This window comes from Centropristis striata, chromosome 21 (genome assembly GCF_030273125.1).
Source record: "Centropristis striata isolate RG_2023a ecotype Rhode Island chromosome 21, C.striata_1.0, whole genome shotgun sequence".
NCBI lineage: Eukaryota > Metazoa > Chordata > Actinopteri > Perciformes > Serranidae > Centropristis > Centropristis striata.
Window position 1 is genome coordinate 7424207 of NC_081537.1, and position 20365 is coordinate 7444571.

At 47.3% G+C, this 20365-nt stretch overlaps 1 protein-coding gene across 1 annotated transcript in view; it reads right to left on the reverse strand.

Annotated features, from left to right (window-relative positions):
- The window catches only part of rnf213b (ring finger protein 213b), a 32136-nt gene extending 12671 nt beyond the window's left edge, over positions 1-19465 (reverse strand). The window contains exons 1-39 of the mRNA XM_059325139.1: positions 19426-19465; positions 19250-19368; positions 18100-18776; positions 17313-17477; positions 16816-16988; positions 16456-16730; positions 16122-16369; positions 15624-15830; positions 15340-15550; positions 14531-14586; positions 14292-14457; positions 14061-14210; positions 13345-13443; positions 12774-12902; positions 12516-12687; positions 12263-12430; positions 12037-12186; positions 11326-11954; positions 10871-11030; positions 10205-10422; positions 9981-10124; positions 9744-9896; positions 7938-9198; positions 7669-7853; positions 7425-7577; positions 3383-7114; positions 3153-3289; positions 2968-3066; positions 2776-2888; positions 2574-2687; positions 2444-2490; positions 2198-2354; positions 1921-2056; positions 1588-1776; positions 1366-1499; positions 1108-1283; positions 829-1032; positions 103-290; positions 1-23 (exon numbers count right to left, since the gene is read on the reverse strand). The exon at positions 1-23 is cut by the window's left edge and continues 92 nt beyond it. Of these exons, the coding sequence (XP_059181122.1) occupies positions 1-23; positions 103-290; positions 829-1032; positions 1108-1283; positions 1366-1499; positions 1588-1776; positions 1921-2056; positions 2198-2354; positions 2444-2490; positions 2574-2687; positions 2776-2888; positions 2968-3066; positions 3153-3289; positions 3383-7114; positions 7425-7577; positions 7669-7853; positions 7938-9198; positions 9744-9896; positions 9981-10124; positions 10205-10422; positions 10871-11030; positions 11326-11954; positions 12037-12186; positions 12263-12430; positions 12516-12687; positions 12774-12902; positions 13345-13443; positions 14061-14210; positions 14292-14457; positions 14531-14586; positions 15340-15550; positions 15624-15830; positions 16122-16369; positions 16456-16730; positions 16816-16988; positions 17313-17477; positions 18100-18776; positions 19250-19368; positions 19426-19465 (11557 nt within the window). The remainder of the gene's footprint in view (positions 24-102; positions 291-828; positions 1033-1107; positions 1284-1365; positions 1500-1587; positions 1777-1920; positions 2057-2197; positions 2355-2443; positions 2491-2573; positions 2688-2775; positions 2889-2967; positions 3067-3152; positions 3290-3382; positions 7115-7424; positions 7578-7668; positions 7854-7937; positions 9199-9743; positions 9897-9980; positions 10125-10204; positions 10423-10870; positions 11031-11325; positions 11955-12036; positions 12187-12262; positions 12431-12515; positions 12688-12773; positions 12903-13344; positions 13444-14060; positions 14211-14291; positions 14458-14530; positions 14587-15339; positions 15551-15623; positions 15831-16121; positions 16370-16455; positions 16731-16815; positions 16989-17312; positions 17478-18099; positions 18777-19249; positions 19369-19425) is intronic.
- Positions 19466-20365: the final 900 nt, after the last annotated feature.

A 20365-nucleotide genomic window follows, 5' to 3' on the forward strand; every position in this document is an offset into this window, starting at 1 on the left:
CCAGCATCCCCTGCCACAGCAACCTGAGGCCGAAAACAGACAAAAATGAAGCTGGAAACACAGACACTGTTTGTTCCTGCTGCTGTGTGTCGTCACACTGACCTGATGGAGTCGAGATGCTGCAGACAGTCAGGGCTGCAGAGCGTCCTGTACCTCTGAGCGAACAGCCGGTCCAGACACGGCTGCAGGAACTCCACCCTGCTCACTAACGACTCGCACTCCTCCAGAGAAGCCACCCTTGGAGGTTTGGTCTGTTCCACACACACGCCGAGAGCGAACACGTCCTCCAGCTGCAGGACCAAGTCAGGATCATGAGAGACTCGTTTCTGTGCTTCATATTTCAACACATTAATGCAGCAGCGGAGGAAGGTAACTCACTGCATTTAACCAAGGACTGTACTTCAGGGTAGTTTTCAGGTACTTGTTCTTTACTTGAGTATTTCCATTTTATGATAATTTAAACTATTTCTATTCAGCTACATTTCAGAGTAAAATATTGTACTTTCTTCTCCTTTACTCATTTATTTAACACCTTTAGTGACGGGTTAGTTTTAAGATGGAGATGCACCATGTTCAGTTCACAGCTCCATCAAATTGGAATTTTTTTGCCCTTTAAACTTACATTTAATTTCAATAAATGAGCAACCAAAAACTATAAACAGATAAGTGTATTATTAATTATCCTTTGTGTTGCTAACATTTGTGTACTTTTATTTAAGTTTTTATGAATATTGTTGATGCAGGACTATTATTGTAATGCAATATGTTTACATCTTCAGTAGAGGGTGTGATGCTGTGCAGTGTTAATGCAGATGAAAGTTTCCTCACCATCTCCCGTGGCTCGCCCTCTGATCCCTGCTGGGAGATGGCGGCGGCAAGCTGCGGCTGCAGCAGGAATATGTGGCAGAGAGCGTCGAGTCTGAGGGCGAAGTGTTTGGCAGCAGCCAGGATCCAGGCAGGAGAGAGCTGAGGGTCGGCCCCCACGGACGCCTGCAGCTCGGACACACAGCCCTGCAGCGCCCTGCTGAACACCTGCAGAAAGGTTCACACTCTTACTGACCGTCACAAAACATGTTTCACCTGAATGTGTCGCCAGGATGTCCGTACCCTGAGCTCGTGCTTCGACTTGATCTTCAGAGAGAGCAGCAGGAAGTCTGTGAGGAAGCGGCGCCCATACTCAGCTCCATCCTGCTCCGACAGTCTGTGTAAGAGAGCTCCGAGCCGGCTGCTGCTGAACGAGCTCACAAACTGCAGGATCCTCCCCGAACCGTCCTCTCCACTCACTGAAGACCAAAACAACACGTCAAACCAAAAACAGACATTGAGTCTGTTCATGACCTGTGAAAGTTTAAAATGTGGGCAAACCTGGCATGAACTCTGTTTCTTCCCACAAGCTCTCCAGCTGCAGGGTGACGAGCCAACTGAAGGGGGCGCTGCAGGGCTGCTCCTCTCCGTCCAGCATGAAGCAGTGATGCACCAGTACCTCCTGGTCTGACTCACTACACATGACAATAAGAACAAGAAACATGATGCCTTCTGCTGTTTAAACTCTCTGCATGATTCACACAGACGCAGTAATCACATCACCTTTGGTTCTGAAGAGGCGTGAAGCCTAAAATCTGTGAGTCTGCCAGGATGTCCAGCCACAGCGTCCTCAGTCCTGGGCTCAGCCCGCCATCACGCAGCAGCTCAAGGTTGGCGTACCTGTCCATCACCTCCAACAAGCCGGCCAGGATGGGCGTCACGGTGGACTGAAGAAAGCGCCATAGGGTGTGTCTGTCAGGGAGAGACACAGACAGAGCTGCATCTAATCACATCATCCACCGGAAACTCTAAGATCCGCAATTGAGGCCAGATCATTTGATCCTTGTGCTTTGTCTTCATTTGAATATTTGAAGTTGTCCTTCTGAAGAGCTGTACCTCAGAGTGCCCCCTTCCTGCAGAGCCTGCTGTTTCTTGGCTTCTTTGCTCACCCACTCCTGAGGAGATCCTATCAGCTCTTCTCTCTGAGACCGAGCCTCCGCCAGGCGGCTCAACAGCACCTCCTGGAAGTCAGCTGCAATCAAGCATAAAGAGTGATAGAAAGTTTACAAATAAAGTGTTGTGAGCACAGACCCAGTGAGAGCCCCGCAGAGTCATTCTGCTTTTAGCTTTAGTATAAACATACAAACTGAATCCTCTGGGTACAGTTTTTTACCTTTTGTTTGCACTGGACCTGTCCCCAGCAGAGTCAGGAGGATGTGCATGCGCTCCATGCTGCGGGATGCCACTCCCTCCGGGTCCCTCAGCAGACCCACAGCTTTCTGGATGCATGATCTCACTAAGGACAGCCTGTGCAGGAGGGCTCCAGCTCCCTGTGCACAAACACAATCACATTTTCTTTATGTTCACACATTCAAAGGAGCAGAAGGTTTATTTACCTTAAAATTCGTATTGTATCTACCTGAGAGTCTTTTCTATTCCTTACAGTTTCTCCATCTTCATGATGTTCTAGGAAAGATAAAAAATGCACAAAGATGAACACTTTCTTGCCCATTTGTGATACCAGCCACTTGTACAAGTGCAGTAGTTACCTGAGGGTGCAGGGTGGAGCAGGTTACTGATGAGGGTCCCACAAAACACCAGCAGGTTCAGACTCATGTCCTCTGAGTCCCTCAGGTCATCAACATGCACCGAGTGCCAGACTCCTTCCATGTGCAGACAAAAACACGGCTTAATCCTGTTATACATGTACATATAAAACAATAACTGCACAATAATAATGATCGTATTTACCTCCTTGGAAGCCGATGTACTGAGAGCGACTCGGGATCCTCGAAACTTTCACAATGAAAATCACCCAACAGGTCTGAAGCTCCCGTGCTGTCAGGTAGTTCATGGTGCAGTATCTGCACAAAGAGGAAATCATGAACCCACTGGAGACGCCTGGAATGTTTGTTTTATCAGGATCTTGACTTTGAGACCTACTTTGCTGATGCGATGAGCTCGTCGCTGCACTGAGATTCCTCGAGGTCCATCTGGATCAACAGGAAGTGAAGAGAGTGACCGGCGTGCTGCAGGAAGCTCCTGACACAGAGAGGAAAGAGAAGGATATTAAAAGACAAATATAGAGTAATGAAGAGTCCTGCTGCTTTAATCTGAGCAGTGAGTACCGTATCTTGTTGCAGAAGGAGACCTCGGTGTCGAACTGATGCAGCGACAGCAGCAGGATCCGGTCCGTGTGCAGGCCGAGAGCGTGAGCCACAACCCTGACATCTGACCGGGTCAACAGGCTTGAGAATGTAGTTATCTGTGCAGAAAGAGTGGATAGTGATGTCAACAGTTGGTGCACCTTGTAAAGAAATGATGAAGAAGGAAACTGGAACATCAGTTAGTGGCTTACCTCCAGAAACCTGCTGGCCTCCTGCTGCTGGTTCAGGCAATCCTGCAGGAAATCTCGGAGGCAGTGGTGATGCTGCTGCTGGAAGTACATCCTCTGCAGAGTCTCCTTCTCCTGGTTCGCTAATTCTGAATACTTGAGCCTCAGCACAGCGTCAGGGGTGGCACAGTTCAACAGCAGACACTTGGCTAAATCAAAGAGTTCTTCTTCCTCATTTCGCCCGGCGAACCCAACATCACTTTCTGTCTCCATAACTTCTTCGCTCTTCTCATCATCACACATCTCCTCATCGTTCTTCTCCTCTGACTCTTTTACAGGAACCTCTACTTCCATTGCATCCTCCTTATCAGGTACCTCTTTCTTTTGGTTGGAGTTTGCTTCAGGTGTTTCATGTGGTTCATCTTCTTCCCGTGTTGTGGTTCCATGTTCTCCAGCTCTCTGTCCTCTCCTCTCCAGAGCCTGTAGGAGAGCACTGGCGCAGGCATCTCCGTGGTAGCCGACAAAAATGTCAGACAGCTTGAAATCTCCTGAGGACTGGCCTGAGAACTCCTTCACCCACTCCTTCAGTTTGTCGAGGACCCTGTGCTGCCACGGCTCCAGGTCGGTGCTCCGGTCCACTCTGTGTTTTTCCAGCCTGTTGATGAGGGGCATGGGGAAGTGCTCGTAGACCTTCTTCTGGTCTTCCACGACCACCAACCTGAAGTTAGTGTGGACACGACACTTGACTCTGTGAGAGCCCAGACCCAGATCGACGTACTGCTGCTTGCTGAGGTAAACGTAGTACTGGTTCAAGGCATCGTACAGGCTTTCGTAAAGATTCTGCATGTTGAGGAGGATGACGGTGCGCCCGGTCTCCATGCACGTCTTCACCCTGTTAACGTTACGGCAGATTTGGGCATATTCCTGATCCTTTGGGAATCCTGAGCCAAAGACAATCTCAGGCAGTTGGTAGTCTCCTTTGGCAAAGATTTGTTGCTGAAGGATGTGCAGAGCGGCATTGTTGGTGGTCAGCAGAAGGAGGTAACGGCTCTCCTGGTTGGAGTCGTGGTCCAGATTCTTTTTCACCATCTGCAAGGTGCTCGGTCTGGGAATTTCTGTTGCGTTTTTGAGGACTTCTTGGAAAAATATGACAGGGTCGAAACCCTCTGGTTGTCCACTGAAGTTACGCAAGATGGCCTCAACCAACTGTGCGCTATCTGGCTCCTGATTGGTGGATTTGACCACAGCAAAGAGCATTTTGACAAGGCTATAATAATCCCTGAGACCAAAGAACTGATTCTTTGTGGTCTCATTGCAGACACTCAAGAAAGCCTTGGCCAAAGACGGGAACAAGTGAATGATTTGCAGGAGAATTTGTTTGGACGATGAACAGATTCCCTTGGCGGTTTCCACAAGTTCAACCTCACTGGGATCCCACCTGGACAAGAAGATTCCTCTGTTCATCTTTGCGGGGTCCAGGGCCCAGTTGGAAATGCCAACGAAGCCCACCTTCATGTGTGGATCCGGCTTGTCATTGTCAATGCACCCATCCTCTAACAGAGGGTGAAGGGTCTTCAGGGGCATCTGAGGAGAATCTTCTGCGAGTCCTATCTCGTCCAGCACCACCACAGAGACGTATTCATCCATGTTTTTGTCCTTCTGGAAACGGGCGCAGTTCCTGAATGTCCCGATGATTCCCTCCGGGCTGGAGTGAGGACTGCACTGGAAGGAGACCATGTGGACTTGCTTGAGCTTCCTGAAAAGGTCGCAGTGGGAGTTCTGGCCCTGCATGGCGTCAGCAACCACTGTTTTAGCGAGCGACTTCGAGCTGCCCGGCTTGCCGACCAGAAAGAGCGGGATTCGGAGCTCAATGCAAACCACCATGAGGAACACGTTCTCTTTGAGTGCAACATTTTTGGCGATGGTCTCTCTTGTTTGTATGTTCTGAAGGAAGAAGTCTTGACAGGATGAAATCTCTTCCTGCAGATCTGCTGGAGAGCTGAGAGCTTCAGGAAAGTACTGACAGATCTCGGAGAGGTACTGCTCTTTGTCCACCAGAGATGGGTAGTAGCAGACTCCAACGGAGAGAATCAGACACTTTAGAGTTTTATAAGCCTCATTGAGTCGGGAGCAGCTGGGGAAAAGGTCCCTGCTATGCTGGTAAAACCAAATCAGCACTTTCATAGACCTCTCCACGTCTCTGAGACTCACAAAACTGCACTCGTTTTTCTTGCTTCGCATATATTTCTGTGAAGCCGCGAGCACGTTTGATATGATGCTCTTGCAAACTGCCGGCAAACCGTGGTCGTCCACTTGCTTCTGAACGATCTGTTTGATGTAGGAAAGCTCAGTTGTGTCACTCAGCTGACCGAAGTCCCAAACCAAAGACACCAAGCTGGGAGGCAGAGGATGGACCCTGTACACCAGCTGCCTCAGAGGGACTTTGCCGAGCCGGTCTTCTGTCTCATTCGCCTTCACTCTGTAGCCTAAACCTGCACGCTCCAAACGCTCCACCATCTCAGCCGAGTGCTTCCTGTAAGGATTGCAGGCAGCTATTATTTTTAAGCCGCTGACGACGTTCAGAGGTTCCCCTTTCATTGTCCGGTCACACAGGATTTCCTTGATGGCAAAGATGGCTTCTGTGGTGTTTCCTTCATCGAAGAACAGGATGGTGTCGAGCTCGTGCAGCCTGCGGTTCTGCTCGGCGAGTGTCTCCGCCTCTCGCACCTTCCTGTAGATCATCTCTGCCGTGGTGCCACCGTGTACCTTGACAAGTACCATGTTCTCTACCGGTTTCTGCTCCCTCTGCAGGGCACAGAGGAAACGGACTAATCTGGTTTTCCCGCAGCCGGTTTCTCCCATGATGACGACTGGAATTCCACACCGGAACCTCATGTGTATGGCCAACATCTTCATCACATTGTCGGCCGTGAGCTCGTACGTTGGGTCCGGGTCAAAACTTCTGTCCATCATTCCTTTCTGCGCACCGACGACACAAGAGATCCTTTTGATTTTGTCCGGCCGCGGAAGCAGATCAAAGTCCTCGGTGAGAGAGATCCTTTGCCGCTCCAAACCGTCAAAAAGGTTTTGTGACATCACGTCTTCTAGCAGGACTTTGCGGCTGCGAGGATCGACTGCATCGAGCGTGTTTCGCCTCTTCACGTGGAAGCCGAGGAACGACATGGAGAATCGGTCGGCATTGAAGAATATGTACGGATGAGACTCGTTCTCCCAATGCTTACGGATCATCAGACGGGTCAGCAGGTCGTCCTCCCGGCTGTGAGGAACGGGACTTTCATCTGACGTGTTCAGTGACGGTGAAGCGAAATCTCTCGCCATCAGAATCATGAACTTCACAATGAAGCCTTTGAAACCAGGCAACTGGTCTGCCAGAAAATCTGGATCGCAGAAAATTGAGTTCTCACAGTCTTTCAGCTGCACGTTGAGGAACCAGGAGAAGTTCTTCAGCTCGGCCCACGATGGATCCTGCATCCCACAGAAAGACAGAAAGTGATTGACACAATCGACCGGATCCCCGAGTCTGGATCCTTCCTTGTACTTAAAACGATCCAGATTCTTGTTCTGTCCATAGAGCTTCAGGTACTGATAGGGTCTCTGGATCCCCTCGCTGCAGAACTCCTGCTCGTCCATGAGCGGGTCAAACGTCCGCTTCGCCGGACTGGCCAGAAGCTGCTTCACCTCTTTGGGAGGTCTGCAGTGGATGGTGGGCAGAACGTCCAGAAGACCCAGCTTCATCTGTGTGAGCAAATGAAACAGATTTATGAAATCAATCGCAGCCAAGGTCATTACTGTGATGTTTCTTTATATTTCAATAGAAGCAGAACAACTCAAGGCCAAAAACAAAACTGTGTTTCTTTGACTCAGTGTCACTTGTGACTTACTTGACGGGTAATTCATGTGAAATTTGAGAGCATGCTGTGATGGAAACTGTGACTTTACTGGTTAAAAGTTATAGGTTACCAGTCTTAAGATACGTAGAGCAGGACCTTTTAAAACTACTTTTTCTGACAGGTAACACATATAATCGAAAGAAGGTCCTCAGTACCTCTTTTGGCTGGTTCTGAGAGTTTGTGTTTGTTCTCAGGACCTCCACAGTGATCAGATGAGCCACGTTTCTTCTCCACAGCATGCCGTGGCTGTCGCTTAGACAGCCCAGAACCAACAGACGGAACAGGAGCTCCTCCAGACCTGAACGGACCTGACAGGAGACAAAAGTGAAGAAGAAGACTTTCAAGTAGAACCAACCAACAGAAGAAGTGATCTGCAGAGATGAATGCGTGCACTCTTACTCCAGCAGTGTCGATGTGCAGGAGAACGGGGTCCTGCTCTCTGAGGGGGGCCAGTTTCTCTGAGAGGATCTGGATCAAGGAGTCCACATCGACACTTGGCTCGATCAGTCGGATCCTGATGTGTTTCGCTTGGGGAGATTTCTGCTGGAACTTCTCAAACAAACGATCCACGTAAAGGGATTTCCCTGTTGATGCACAAAAAGGTGCATTCAATCAAGAAAAGTATTATACAAGCACCTATGTTTAAAATGTTTCTGGGTCTCTCTTACCAACTGCAGGGCGCACAGAAGAGACCGTCCAGACAGAGAGCTGACCCGGGGACACCTGGGCGACGGGGCTTTCTGGGAACCCGTTTTGTGTGAAGTGGTGCTGCAGATATCTGCGGGTGGCCTCTGCTGTCACACTCACACCAGCCTGCACTTTGTGATTGCTGAAGAACGAGGGCACGTATCTGTGCTGGTGCACAACTGGACTGACTATTATCAAGCGGTAACACGGATTGGCACTTCTCTCCAGACTCTCAAAGAGCTCCCCCAGGGCCACGCTGACGTCATACCCCAGCAGCCCCGGACTGACCAGAGAGTGTATCTGCTGCCAGTCCGGCCCAGAGCTTTGGCCCAGAGCTCGGCGGAGAAAGATCTCCACCTCTTCCTCTGTGGTTTCTTCTCTGCAGACCAGAACCTCATCAGTAGACGGCAGAGGCTGCTCTGGACTCTGCATGTAAAAAGACAGGATGGTGGTAAAAACTTCTGCAGTGGGACAAAGCACGAGGTTGGGCTTTCCCTCCTGCAGAACCGGCGGAAGGTTCCTGATCATGTGCTGCTGGTTAGTCTCAGAGAGGCAGGACAGGAGGTGGGCCAGAGACGAGATGTCCAGGGACTCGCTGAGGTACTGCGGCATGTCCTTTTTGAATCTACTCCAGAGTTTCTCAACACTGTCCTCTCTGAGGCCGTCAGAGGAGGTCTCTGCAGCGTCATCATCTGAAGAAAACTCCATTAGATCCTGAGCCTCCTCAGTGAGTCCTGGTGGAGCTGGAGTCAGGTCCGCCAACTCATCTTCAGAGTCAAACTCTTCTGATTCATCACCCTCTGCAGTTATTCTTGCTGCGTTAGCGTAAGCCTCTCTGACATCACTCAGAGTGCACTGAGGCTTTATTGGAAAGAGTAAACGCCATAACTGTGGAGGAGCCGGCACCGGTTGCTGACACACTCTGTGCACCCAGTGGCACAGGTACACCAGCTGCTCCGAGGTAAAGTGGTTCAGCAAGGGGAAGCTGGAGCGCATCTCGCTGACTAAGGAGCGCCACTCCTGCTGGCAGCGGTCCATGGAGTGAGCCAGCTCCTGCAGCTGCTCCGTCACCTCACCGTGGTATGTCATCTCCTGAGCCTGCAGGGACAGGAAGGAGGCTGTGATGCACGGCTGCTGCTGCGGGCGGCACTGCACCTCGGCTTGCCAGTCCCTGAAGAGCATGTTGCCGGATGTTTGCATCTGAAGGAGGATGGTGGCCAACCTCTGAACTCCTTCAAAAACCTGCAACACACGAGGACAGGAGGGGACAGACTTAACAGATCGGCACTTTGGACTTAAAGACTACAGCTACATTTCGATAATTACAATGGATCAAAGGATTATATGTCATGTAGAAGCTGGTAGAAGATGAATATTTTCAATCCTATATCGAAAATCGACCGAAATTAGCTTTCAGTTTTAATGGTCAAAATGAAAGCCAGGATGTGAGAAATCAGATATTTGACCTCATGACCTTAGTGTGTTACACTCCAAACAAAAATGATGGTTTTTATCACATTTGATGTCATTTAGTCTATTTATTTTAAACATGACAATAACAGTGATTAGGGCCTGAAACCAATGATCTGTAGTTCTTTACAAATCAACATTAGATGTATAACAATGACTAAATAAAAAATGTGATGGGATTGTGAAATAAAAGTTAAATGGAATCATAGACTTGGAGAACGGTCCTTTCTTAAAACAATGAAACATGATCTTTATAACTCCTCTCCCTGATCCACTGTGCAGACAGTTTCAGCTGTAAGCTGGATCACTTGACAGACCTGTGTGAATCTGTCCACCTGCTCCCGGCCGTGCTCTCCTTTAGACGACATGAGCATGAGTTTGTTCTGCAGCTCCAGCAGCTCCTCCAGCCTGTAGCTCTTCTGCTCTTGGCCCTGCGTCACTGTGACCTGCAGCATGTTCTGCAGACATCTCTGCCAACAAGAAAAACCATAAATATCTGTAAACATTCCTATAGTTTTATCTTTAAATGCTTTAACGTCAGATTGCCCTCTGACCTTCTGTGTCCTGTGAGCAGACCATCCGATGTGATAAACTCCGTCAGCGTTGATGGAAGAAGCCAGGGAAAGAGAGGACTGCTCCACCGAGCCGTGAGTCTCCTTCAGAGCTTTCAGCCAGCTCAGCAGCCGTGTGGACTCTCTCTGGGGAACAAACACAGTAGCATCATCATCACTCCACCAAAGTCACAGCTGCTGCTCACACATAGAGGACAGGTCAGTACCAGTTTGTCCGGCAGCTTCTCGTCTCTGTTCTGGGTGTCCCACACCTGCCGAGCACACCTCATGAAGTCATTGAAGCCGGCCTGAGGAAGGAGGGAGTAGAGCAGCGGGCCGTAGCCCATCACTGCGTCGTGGAAACAGGCTACCTGGTCGATCTCCGAGTCGTTCTCTCCGGCGGATATGGACGCCAGGTCCACGTACACCTTCACATCGCTCATGTCTGTGCAGGAGGAGAGAGGTGAACAGGTGAGCATCGTCTGCAGAACTGAACACAATTTATGTGTTTGTATTAACCTCTTAAAACCCACCTGACGGCAGTGAGTAAGGGGACGGGTTAGAACGCTTTCTTAACGGATGTGTTTCAGCCACATGCTAGCCACAAACAAGAACAACTGCAAAAACATGAAGATTTTACCTTTCAAATGAAGCCTCATACATGCATTTGGCCTTACAGGTTGTCTTCTTTTTTTCAGTTCTGATTGTTCTGATTATTTGTTTGCCTGTTTTCAGCCTCAGAGGGAACAGAAGAGGGAGACATGATGCAAAGGGACCTCGATGGTATTGGACCCCTCTGCAGCAGAACTCAACCTAAGTGGTCTGTTTGGGGTTAATTTTTCCTCTTACTGCACAGGTGGTTTTAAGAGGTAAATGTGGAGATTTTACTTTACTTTTGAGGTTCTCTTTGACCCAGCTGACCAGCGTCTGGCTCCGCAGGAACTCTTCTAGGCAGGCCGTGTGCTGCTTGGTGACAGCAGAGAGCTGCTGTCTGGCCTGGAGCAGCTCGTAGGTCAGAGAGTCCAGGGAGCGCTGCTGAAAGGCCTCTTCTCCCTGTCACACAGATACGAACACAACTCAACAATTAAACATTTTATTACAAGAGAGAACAAGTGCGTTCGCTGCTGCAGGACAGATTTATAAAGTGAATAACTCAGAAGCTGTGCACAAAACAAAGTGTTCAGAATACCAGATTTCTGCTTTTCTTTTTTCTTTTATATTTAAATGCACTTCAAGGTAGAATATGCATGTCTTATGTATGTACATATAATGAATAAAATATGATTACAAGGAGTATGTTCTCTGTTGTTTTAGACACAGTAAATAGAAGTTATGTTTAAGTAATTACCAGCTGGCTCAGAGTGTTGATCTCCGTGAAGTTCCCGGTCAGCTTCATCACCTCAGCCGTCCTCAGGATGGCGCCGGCTGCAGCCGCCGCCTCGTGGAGCTGCCGGTACTCCTGGATCTGAGCCAGTCTCCGCTCCACCCAGCCCTTCTCGGGTCTGACCTGGCCCAACTCACAAACCGCCTCCGACATCAGCATCAGCTCCTTCTTCACCAGCTCGCCGTTTCCCTGGTCCCCAGAGTCCAGCAGAACCTGGTCTAGCTGCTGGAACGTGATTTCAGCAGTGGCGATGCTCACAGCGAGCTGGCAGAAGTCGGTCAGCAGGGGGGTCCAGATGTTCTCACAGACCTGCTGCAGAGTGACGGGGACGGGAGCGGAGCAGGGATGCCTCGACGCCATGGCTGTGGCGCCCGTCACCCAGCGGGATAGGACCAGCGTGCTGAGGTGCAGTGTGTGCATCTCACTGGACATCTTCAGAGTGTTCATACTCATGTTGTACCACAGCACCTGGGACGGGCCTGCCTTCCCCAGCTCCCCCTTAGAGTTAAAGGCCTGAACCAGTACCAGTTTGTTCAGGCTCACAGGCTGCAGGTCTGCATCGTGCTGCTCCTCTAGAGTCCTCATCTCAGGAACTGTTCAACAAGAGACCCGTCAGTGAAGAAACTATCATACAGAACTCAGACTGAACAAACTCACAGCTGGTGTTTCATTTACCTGTGATACTCTCCTTCACCTTCGCTAACATCTTTATCAGAGTGTCAATCTGCTGTCTCCGCTGAATGAAACACTGCAGATCTTTGTCTCTCTGAGCCAACACAACCTCTGCATTCACAGGAACCGCCTCAGATCTGGTGTTTTTCTTGTCTGTGGAAGAAATAACACAGTTTTATTTGAATCACGGAAGGTTCTTTGTGATTTTAATGCTGGTTAATGTTCTTACACTGCAGGTGCAGTCTCTTGAACTCCTCCTTGTACTTCAGGCAGCTCTGCAGGTGTCCCAGGCGGACGTGCCCCTGAAGCAGAGACTCCACCAGACCCTGCAGAGCAGAGATGCAGCTGTGGACCACCGTTCCCGCAGCGTCGTCCACCTGGATCTGCTTCCAGTCTCCTGAGCCGAAAAAACCATAGGATAAAACTTTAACAGCACTTAGGTAATAAAGTCTTCTACAGATATGAATGATGAGGTGCAGTACCGTGGGACAGCAGGTGGTTCATGGCGGACTGTGGATCCAGCAGCTGGACTACAGGACGGTCTCTGAACCGAGCTGCTGACTGGACCACCACAGCGGATAAGACCTCATTAGGGAGGTCCTTCAGCTCCTTCAGGTCCTTCAGTTTCCCCAGCAGGTCTCCCTCCTGCCCCCTCTGACACACAAACACAGCAGCACTTATTTCACTGTCACAGTCCGGTAGATTGAGAGGAGACCATGATTACCACAGTGTGTCTGTACCTGGCAGATCGTCTTGATGGAGGACTGACACAGCTCGCTGAAGCAGCTCTGAACATCTTCGTGACTGTTTTTTATCCCTGCCAGAGTCGAGTCGAGGCAGCAGAGCACGACTCTATCCTCCTCACTCGCCTGCAAAGGAAGCAGCTCACACCTGAAATCTCTGCTGTCTGAACTCAGATATAATGGAAACAATAAGAATAATTTCTATTTCACACTGTCGTCCCACTGTCAAACCTTCAGCAGCGTGTTTCCTGCTGTTAAAGTTCTGCTTCAAACTCCATGAGGCCAGTTTGTGTTTGATGATGACAGAACAAGTAAAACCGGAGATAAGCTCAAATATTTTTAGTATAAAATAGAACTAGATGTTCTTATTGTCCTTATTTTACCTCTTATATGTTAGATTTGGAACCAACATTGACAATTCTTCACTGAGAGTAAAAACATCATTTTCAATCATTAGTTAATTGTATTTTTGTGTTTAAATGTTGATCCAGTGAGACAGAGTGAAGAATAATGATCAGGTTTTAACTCTTTACTCAGACAGAATGAGAAGGATCAGAACATCACTGACCTGACTGATTCTCTTCTTCAGGTCTTTGATCAGACTGGACCTCCAGCTGGACGATACTTCTTCTACAGAACACTGGATCTTCAGCAGCGAATCCCACAGCTGACGGACCAACACAAGAGTTACTGAGGTCACAGTTATAGGAAAACTTCACCCTGATAGGATTGAACTAAATACATTTAACAGTAAAACTAAATCAACATCTGTCTGCAAACTCCCAAACGTGTAAAATAACCAAGTCGTGTTTTAAATAGAAAGTTTATGTGGTCAGGAAGAAGTGAGACTTGGGTTACAGGAACAAGGTTTGAGCTGGTAGAAGGATGTTCACATAGATTTTCTCTTGTCAAATGCAGATTATTTTTTACTTCTATTCATGAAAGATTTACTCTGTTCACAAGAAAAAACTGTTTTCTTCAAGAACTGATGAGTAACTGATGTACTGATGGTCATTTTGCACATTAAGTTTTCCTCTAACTCAGTTCATCTGTTGATTTCCATGAGTACAACCAATACGCAGTAACTGTTTATTCTCAAAAACTTCTGTGTAAAATCTGAGGCTTCAAAGAGATTATTCCTTTTGAAAAATCTGGTGATTTTTGGGTGAAAAACTGAAAACAGTGTGCCTTTAATATAGAAGACAGCTTACTGTACATACGCCAGCAAACTCAAAGAACTGAATGAAGTGAATAAAGACATAAAGATCCTGTTGCTCTGTGTACCTCAATCTCCTTTGGGTAGGTGAGGTTAGGTTTAGACGTCACAGGTGGTTTGTGCAGCAGGTTGTCTCTCCACTCACTGATCTGCTGCTGCACAGCCTGGAGCTGGTCCACCAGTTTCTGCTTTGAGCTCTCAATCTCTTCTCCAGACGACTGAAAGGCACCAGAGACATACAAAGTTAGAGCTGCTGCTCCATGATGAGGCGTCAGAGCCGTTCAGAGAGAGATCCTCACCTCTCTCCTCAGTCTGGCCTCCAGCATCTCTGCCAGTCTGAAGACAAGCCGGCAGGAAAAGACAGCAGCTGGGTACCACTGGACCAGTCTCACCATCCTGCAGGTGAGCTTCATCACGGCGACGCTGCTCAGGAAGACTGGCTGCATGTCTACAGACTCAATCATTCTACAGACAAGAAGCAGAAGTTAGCAGGGAGAGCAGCAGCACAGAGCATCAGTGGGACTCGTCCTGTCCTCACCTGTCCCTCTGTGAGTCCACCCTCAGCAGGACGTGGCTCAGGACTTTCTCAGCGTGCTGCACGGAGAACAAAGGGTGATGTTAAAGATACAGGAGAGTCACTTTAAATGTCATGTTGTGGTTTGCAGGTTTGTATGGAATAAATATCCTATCTTTATTCAGAAGCGTAGATTTTTCAGTTTGAGTTTTGATTTTATTCCTTTTCAGAGAAACAGCTCCTTCTCCTGCTCAGATTTATTCTCCTCATGCTCACATTTTGTGCTCGCACTCAGATTTCTGCTGCTTTCTTTCAAAATGTGTGCTTGAACTCAAAAATCACATGCTTGTGCTCACATTTCTTCTTCTTGGACACAAACATTTCGCTTCGATCTAAAGTTTGCACTCTCAGATCTAAAGTCTGCGCTCTCAAAACTTTTGTGCTCCACTCAGAACAAGCACGTCCTCTCAGGTTGAGGTACCTGCTCAGACTGAAGATGTCCCTCCCTGAGCTTATAGTAGTGTGTTTCACCAGCCAATAGGGAGACAGCTAGTGAGTGTGGACCAATCAAATGACATATGCCATGTCTTGGGTGCGATTCCTTCGCCCATATTGAGTCACATGTGAGCACAAGCATGTGATTTTTGAGTTCAAGCTAACATTTTGAAAGAAAGCAGCAGAAATCTGAGTGTGAGCACAAAATGTGAGCATGTGGAGAATAAATTTGAGCATGCGATGGAGCTGTGTCACTTAAAAGGAATAAAATCATGCTCTCAAACTGAAAATCTACACTCTTCAAAAAAGATAAGGATATTTCTCTCATAGGTTTGCACCTTGACGGTCTCCTGTGCTCGGTTGTTATCTCTGGTCTCAGCCAACCTCAGTCTGTACAGCAGACTCTGGATCAGCTGTTCTGCAGGAATCCCCGTCAGATCGGAAAACTCAGGAAGATCCCCGAACGCGACGAGAGACGCCCAGCTGACGAAGAGCAGCGGCGTCTCCTCGGCCTGAGAAAGACGTGTCTTGATCAGGCCGAGTACTTTCCTGTGGGACAGACAGTTAGTCACACCAAACACCTTCCAACGTTTCAGGAGGAGAAGATCTGAGATGAACTCACTTTCTCTTGTCAGGGTGGGACTGTAAACTCTCCCTGAAACTGATGAAAAGAACCTGTTGCAGTCCTGAGAAGTTATTCTCCTCCACAGATGGACCCAGTGCTGCTGCGTGGGCTTCAGGCTGTCGGAGTCTGAGCAGCAGAGGAACCAGCAGGACGAGCTCCGCCACCGTCTGCTGCGCACAGAGGTTCATCAGCCCCAACACGGTGCTGAGGGACAGAGAGAGGACAGTTACCAGTCAGACACAACCTCAGGGACAGGAGAGTGTGATGAGGAAGGGGAGGAGCATTCTGGCTTCATCAGAACGGATCAAATGCAGCTTCATGTGACTGAAGGAGTTTCAGTAATGCTGTTTTATTATGGGGATCAGACACCCAGCTGTCATGATGGGCACAGACTCATTTCTACAGTCTACAGAGCAACTCATTCCTGAGTAAGAACGTCACATGAGATAAGAAGACATCGAGCAGTTTACACCCTTGAAGCCTTTCTTAACTTACTATTGTGGACTTTGCAGAGAGCTGAGCACCGTGTCCAGGTTGTCCTTGTCCCTGTCGGCCTCTGAGGACAGCAGGAGACACAGGTCGGCCCAGCCTCTCACTCCCAGGTTGATGTTACACCTCCTGGTCACCTTGAACACCGACAGGCCGCGGAGCAGAGCGCTGCTGCTCCTCCAGCTGCCCGGCAGCTTCTCCTTCGGCTCTGCTCTCAGGATCTGAATCAACGTGGCAGAGATCAGCTCTGAGGTCTGTGGATAGAAACATGTGGTTACTGGTGGAACATTAGAGGTAAAATATAATGAGAGCTGTGAGTCCTGCAGTTCTTCTTGTGGACCTTGATCGATGGAGGTCGTGAGCGGTCCATGAAGTGCATCCTCTCATGTGCAGAGCCCAGACTCTTCATGTAATGCTCCAACTGTTCACACAGGCTGTCCGTGCTCTGTTTGTCTGACGGGGAAAACCTCTGGAAGATTCTGTCCAGCAGAGCTGTGGCTGAGGCCTGCCAAGCGTCCGACACCTCCACATCTTTAGATCTGAACATGTTCCAAAAATTCTGCATGGTGGAACCAGCCTCCAGACGACAAATGAAGCCTTCGTAAATGTGCAGCTCTGTAGGAGACACAGGCAGCTTTCTGTTAGATCAGACCTGCTGAGGTGTGTTAACATGCTGAAGCTGAATGGGTTAATATCTCACCTTTAACGCTGCGGTCGAATGGGATCTGAACATTTCTTGTGGTAATTCCTGTGATAATTTCTTTTTGCCGTTGTTTTACACCGTACCAGTAAGACCACAAATCACCTCTTCTTATGTGTCTTTCTTCAACGTACAGACTTGCTTCCACCAGATATCCCCCCTGTTTTAAACCACTAAACATACAACAATGAACATTTGTTACAATTAAAACTTAACTAAAGCTACCAAACTGTAGCAGTAAAGTCAGACAGCATCAGGTGTGGAAGGAAAAAACTGGAGCAGCGTGTTTGTGTTTAATTACCACATGTAATAAATCACAGAGTCACAGGTGATGGGGCCAACCGTAGGCTAAGACTCTATGTGTGAATGATCATGGGTTGAGACGGAGATTAGGTTAATAAACAACTGTTTATGTGATGGGTTAGGGTTATCACTGTGTGACGCAGGATTAAAATCAGAACAGTGTCGAAATTACTTCAAATATCATCAATACTCACACAAAATGTGTCATCTTGAAGGGTAAATAACCTCCTTCATAGCACATCACAAGAGTGTCATGGTCCTGGGTGAATCTGAACTTTTTGTCCATCACGGCATAGATGTGTATGGTGAAAGTGGGAACAGCAGGAGCAGCAGGAGGAGGTCTCACTGGGCTCCGATCACTGCAGAGACAAAAAAAAAAACAGTCAAAGCTTCAGCCACAGAGCTGAAGGTACCTATAGGCCTGTCACAATAATTACTATATCGACTTAGAGTTCAATATATAAAAATGGACACGATAGTTTTTTTCTGCACTCAATATATTGTCGTTTACATGCGTGAGTTTTTGTGCTTTCTTGTGTTTAAAGTAATGCTGCAGATGTTTGACAGGCAGCAGGAATTGCCCAAAAAAAACAATATTTCTTAAGCAGCCATTCCAGTTATTTATATGTTATTTTAATAATAAAATAATATAATACATAATGTTTATCTCATTGCAAAAATGTCTGTATTTTCTTATGAGAGTCTATTTCATTTGTTTTGGTTGTAGTTTATTTATTTATGTTTTATTTATCTTGGATGTTTTAATATTTATTTTCCACATTTTAACTCTAATTGTTCAATATTTTTTAGATGGAAAAAAATTAATTGTGGATGAAGTTATTATGCTCTAATACGGTTATAAAACTAAAACAACATTGATACAACAATACTATCGTTTATCCTGATAGTTTCTGGGAAAATATATCGTCCTAAAAATGTTTTATGGTGACAGGCCTACTTATCCGTGTAAATCTGAGTTACCGCGTGCGTTGGGTTGTTCCTGCTGTGGAGGCCTCAGCACCGTCCCGTCCCTGACTCCCGTCCCCTCCGGACACCGCTCCAGCGTAAGACTTGGGTTTGTCAGCTGTTTGTACCTGTGAGTGTGTGGGAGCAGCAGAGTCTCCTGCAGACTCTTTCTCTGCTGCAGACTCAGAGTTTGGCTCCTGGACTGAACCTGATGCTGCGTCTTTTGGTGGATCTGTCGCAGGCTGAGCAGCGTCCTGCAGCTCGGCCTCCGCTCTGTTTTTGTCCTGTTTCTTCTTCTTCTCTCCGTCCTGTCCCGGCTCAGGGAAGTCTGTCTGCGTCTGCTGGCTGGTCTGATGAACTGCTGGAGTCTGTGTGTGTTTGTCTGCTCCTTCCTGTGTCTCTGTCTGAGTGTGAGCTGGAACCATCTTTGGTTTTTTGAGTCTTCGTTCCTCGCTGCTGTCCTCCGTCTGCAGCTTCTCTCCCTCATGTTGTGTCTCTGTGGTCACACTCTGAGTCTGGCTGCTCTGAGTCTCCACCGCTTCCTTCTCAGCTTTCTCACTTTTCTCTGCATCTTCACTCTTTCCTCCTGCTTCGTTCTTCACCTCTGACCCGCTCTTTCTCGTCTTGCCATGTCTCCGTCTCCTCCTCTCTTTGTCTCGGGTCTTCCTGCTGGGACTGTGAGCCCCCTGGTCCTGGAAATCACATCAACATCATTTGACCATCAAATATCTGCTTTTAGTCAAGTCAACTTTATTTATCAATGCAGCCATATGTACAGGACATACAGAGAATTGAAATTGTGTTTCCCTCTAATCCCCGGTGCAAACAGCAATAAACATGAAATATAAAATATAAGTAAAATATATAAAATGTAAACATAAAAACATACATACAAGCAAGAAGACATAGATGAAAGACAGTAGCAATCTGGGAGATGTAAATAGTATAAATAGTATAAATAAATATGACGGTATGAATAGATGAATGGTATAAATATGGCGAGTAGTATCAGTATGGCAATATGGCACAGTATAAACAGATTTTATCAGTATAAATATAAATATAAATTTAAATATGGCAGTATAAATTCTTCATAATTCTTTCAGATCCTGTGAAACATCAGAGAAGTTTGATCTGAACTCTCTTCCTGTGAGTGCACTTTTACCTTTTTTCTGTTGTGGTGTTTCTTGGCTGCAGCGTCTCCTGCTGCAGCTGCGCCTCCTACTGCAGCTGCGCCTCCTGCCGCCTCCATCTGCAGGGAGTCCTGATGCCCGCTGTCTATCTCTGAACATAAAACACACAGTTAGAACCTGCAGCCTGCAGAGAGACTTGTAGACTCACTGATCAGGTTGAGTGAGTCAGGGAGCGGCAGCAGAGACATGCAGCCACAGATAATTAATCTCAAGACTCAATCATAAAAGACTTTAACAAGTTTTACTGCTGTAATAAACCCGTCACTGTGGCTCAGTTGGTAGAGTGTCGGCCATTGATCGGAAGGTTGTTGGTTCGATCCCAGACCATGGCAGCCTACTTGTCGAAGTATCCTTGGGCAAGAGTCTGAACCCCAAATTGTGATGTGTGTGTGAATGAATTTGCAATAGTGGCAGGTGGCACCAGTGTGCCCTGGTAGCCTCTGCCACCAGTATGAATGTGTGTGTGAATGGGTGAATGAGTGCAGTCTGTAGTGTAAATTGCTTTGGGCTATATAGTATAAGTGCAGGCCATTTACCATTTACGTCATGTCTGTTATGCAACAGCATCAAGTCTGCAAAAACTATGATTATTATCAATAGATGTGCATTTTTTAATCAGTAGAAATAATAATCGGGGAGGTCAGCTCACTTCTCTGACCTGAAGTGTCACTTTACAACTTGTTTTTTATGAAGAAAATATGTTGCAAAGTAAAATCTTTAAGAAACAGAAGAAGAAGCTGGACCTCACGCTGAACACACAGATAATGAATCTGCTTAATTTAAAAATTATTGTAATTTTTCTTTTCTAAATGCATTCATTTATTTATCGTTAGTGTATCTAAACTAAATGTGTGTTTTGCACAGACGTGATAATGATGACGACATGTCGTCACGGCAACATCTTAATATTTTTAAGTGACAGAAATACTAAAAATGCCTGTAATATGACAAGAATTCACACAATAACTGATGATTTTTCACCTGGTATACCACAAACTTGTTGCCTTCACCTCAGGAGAATGTCACAGTTTACTCTAAACCCTGTTCAATAAATAATGTTTTCATAATAAGTCAAACAGTTAAAAATA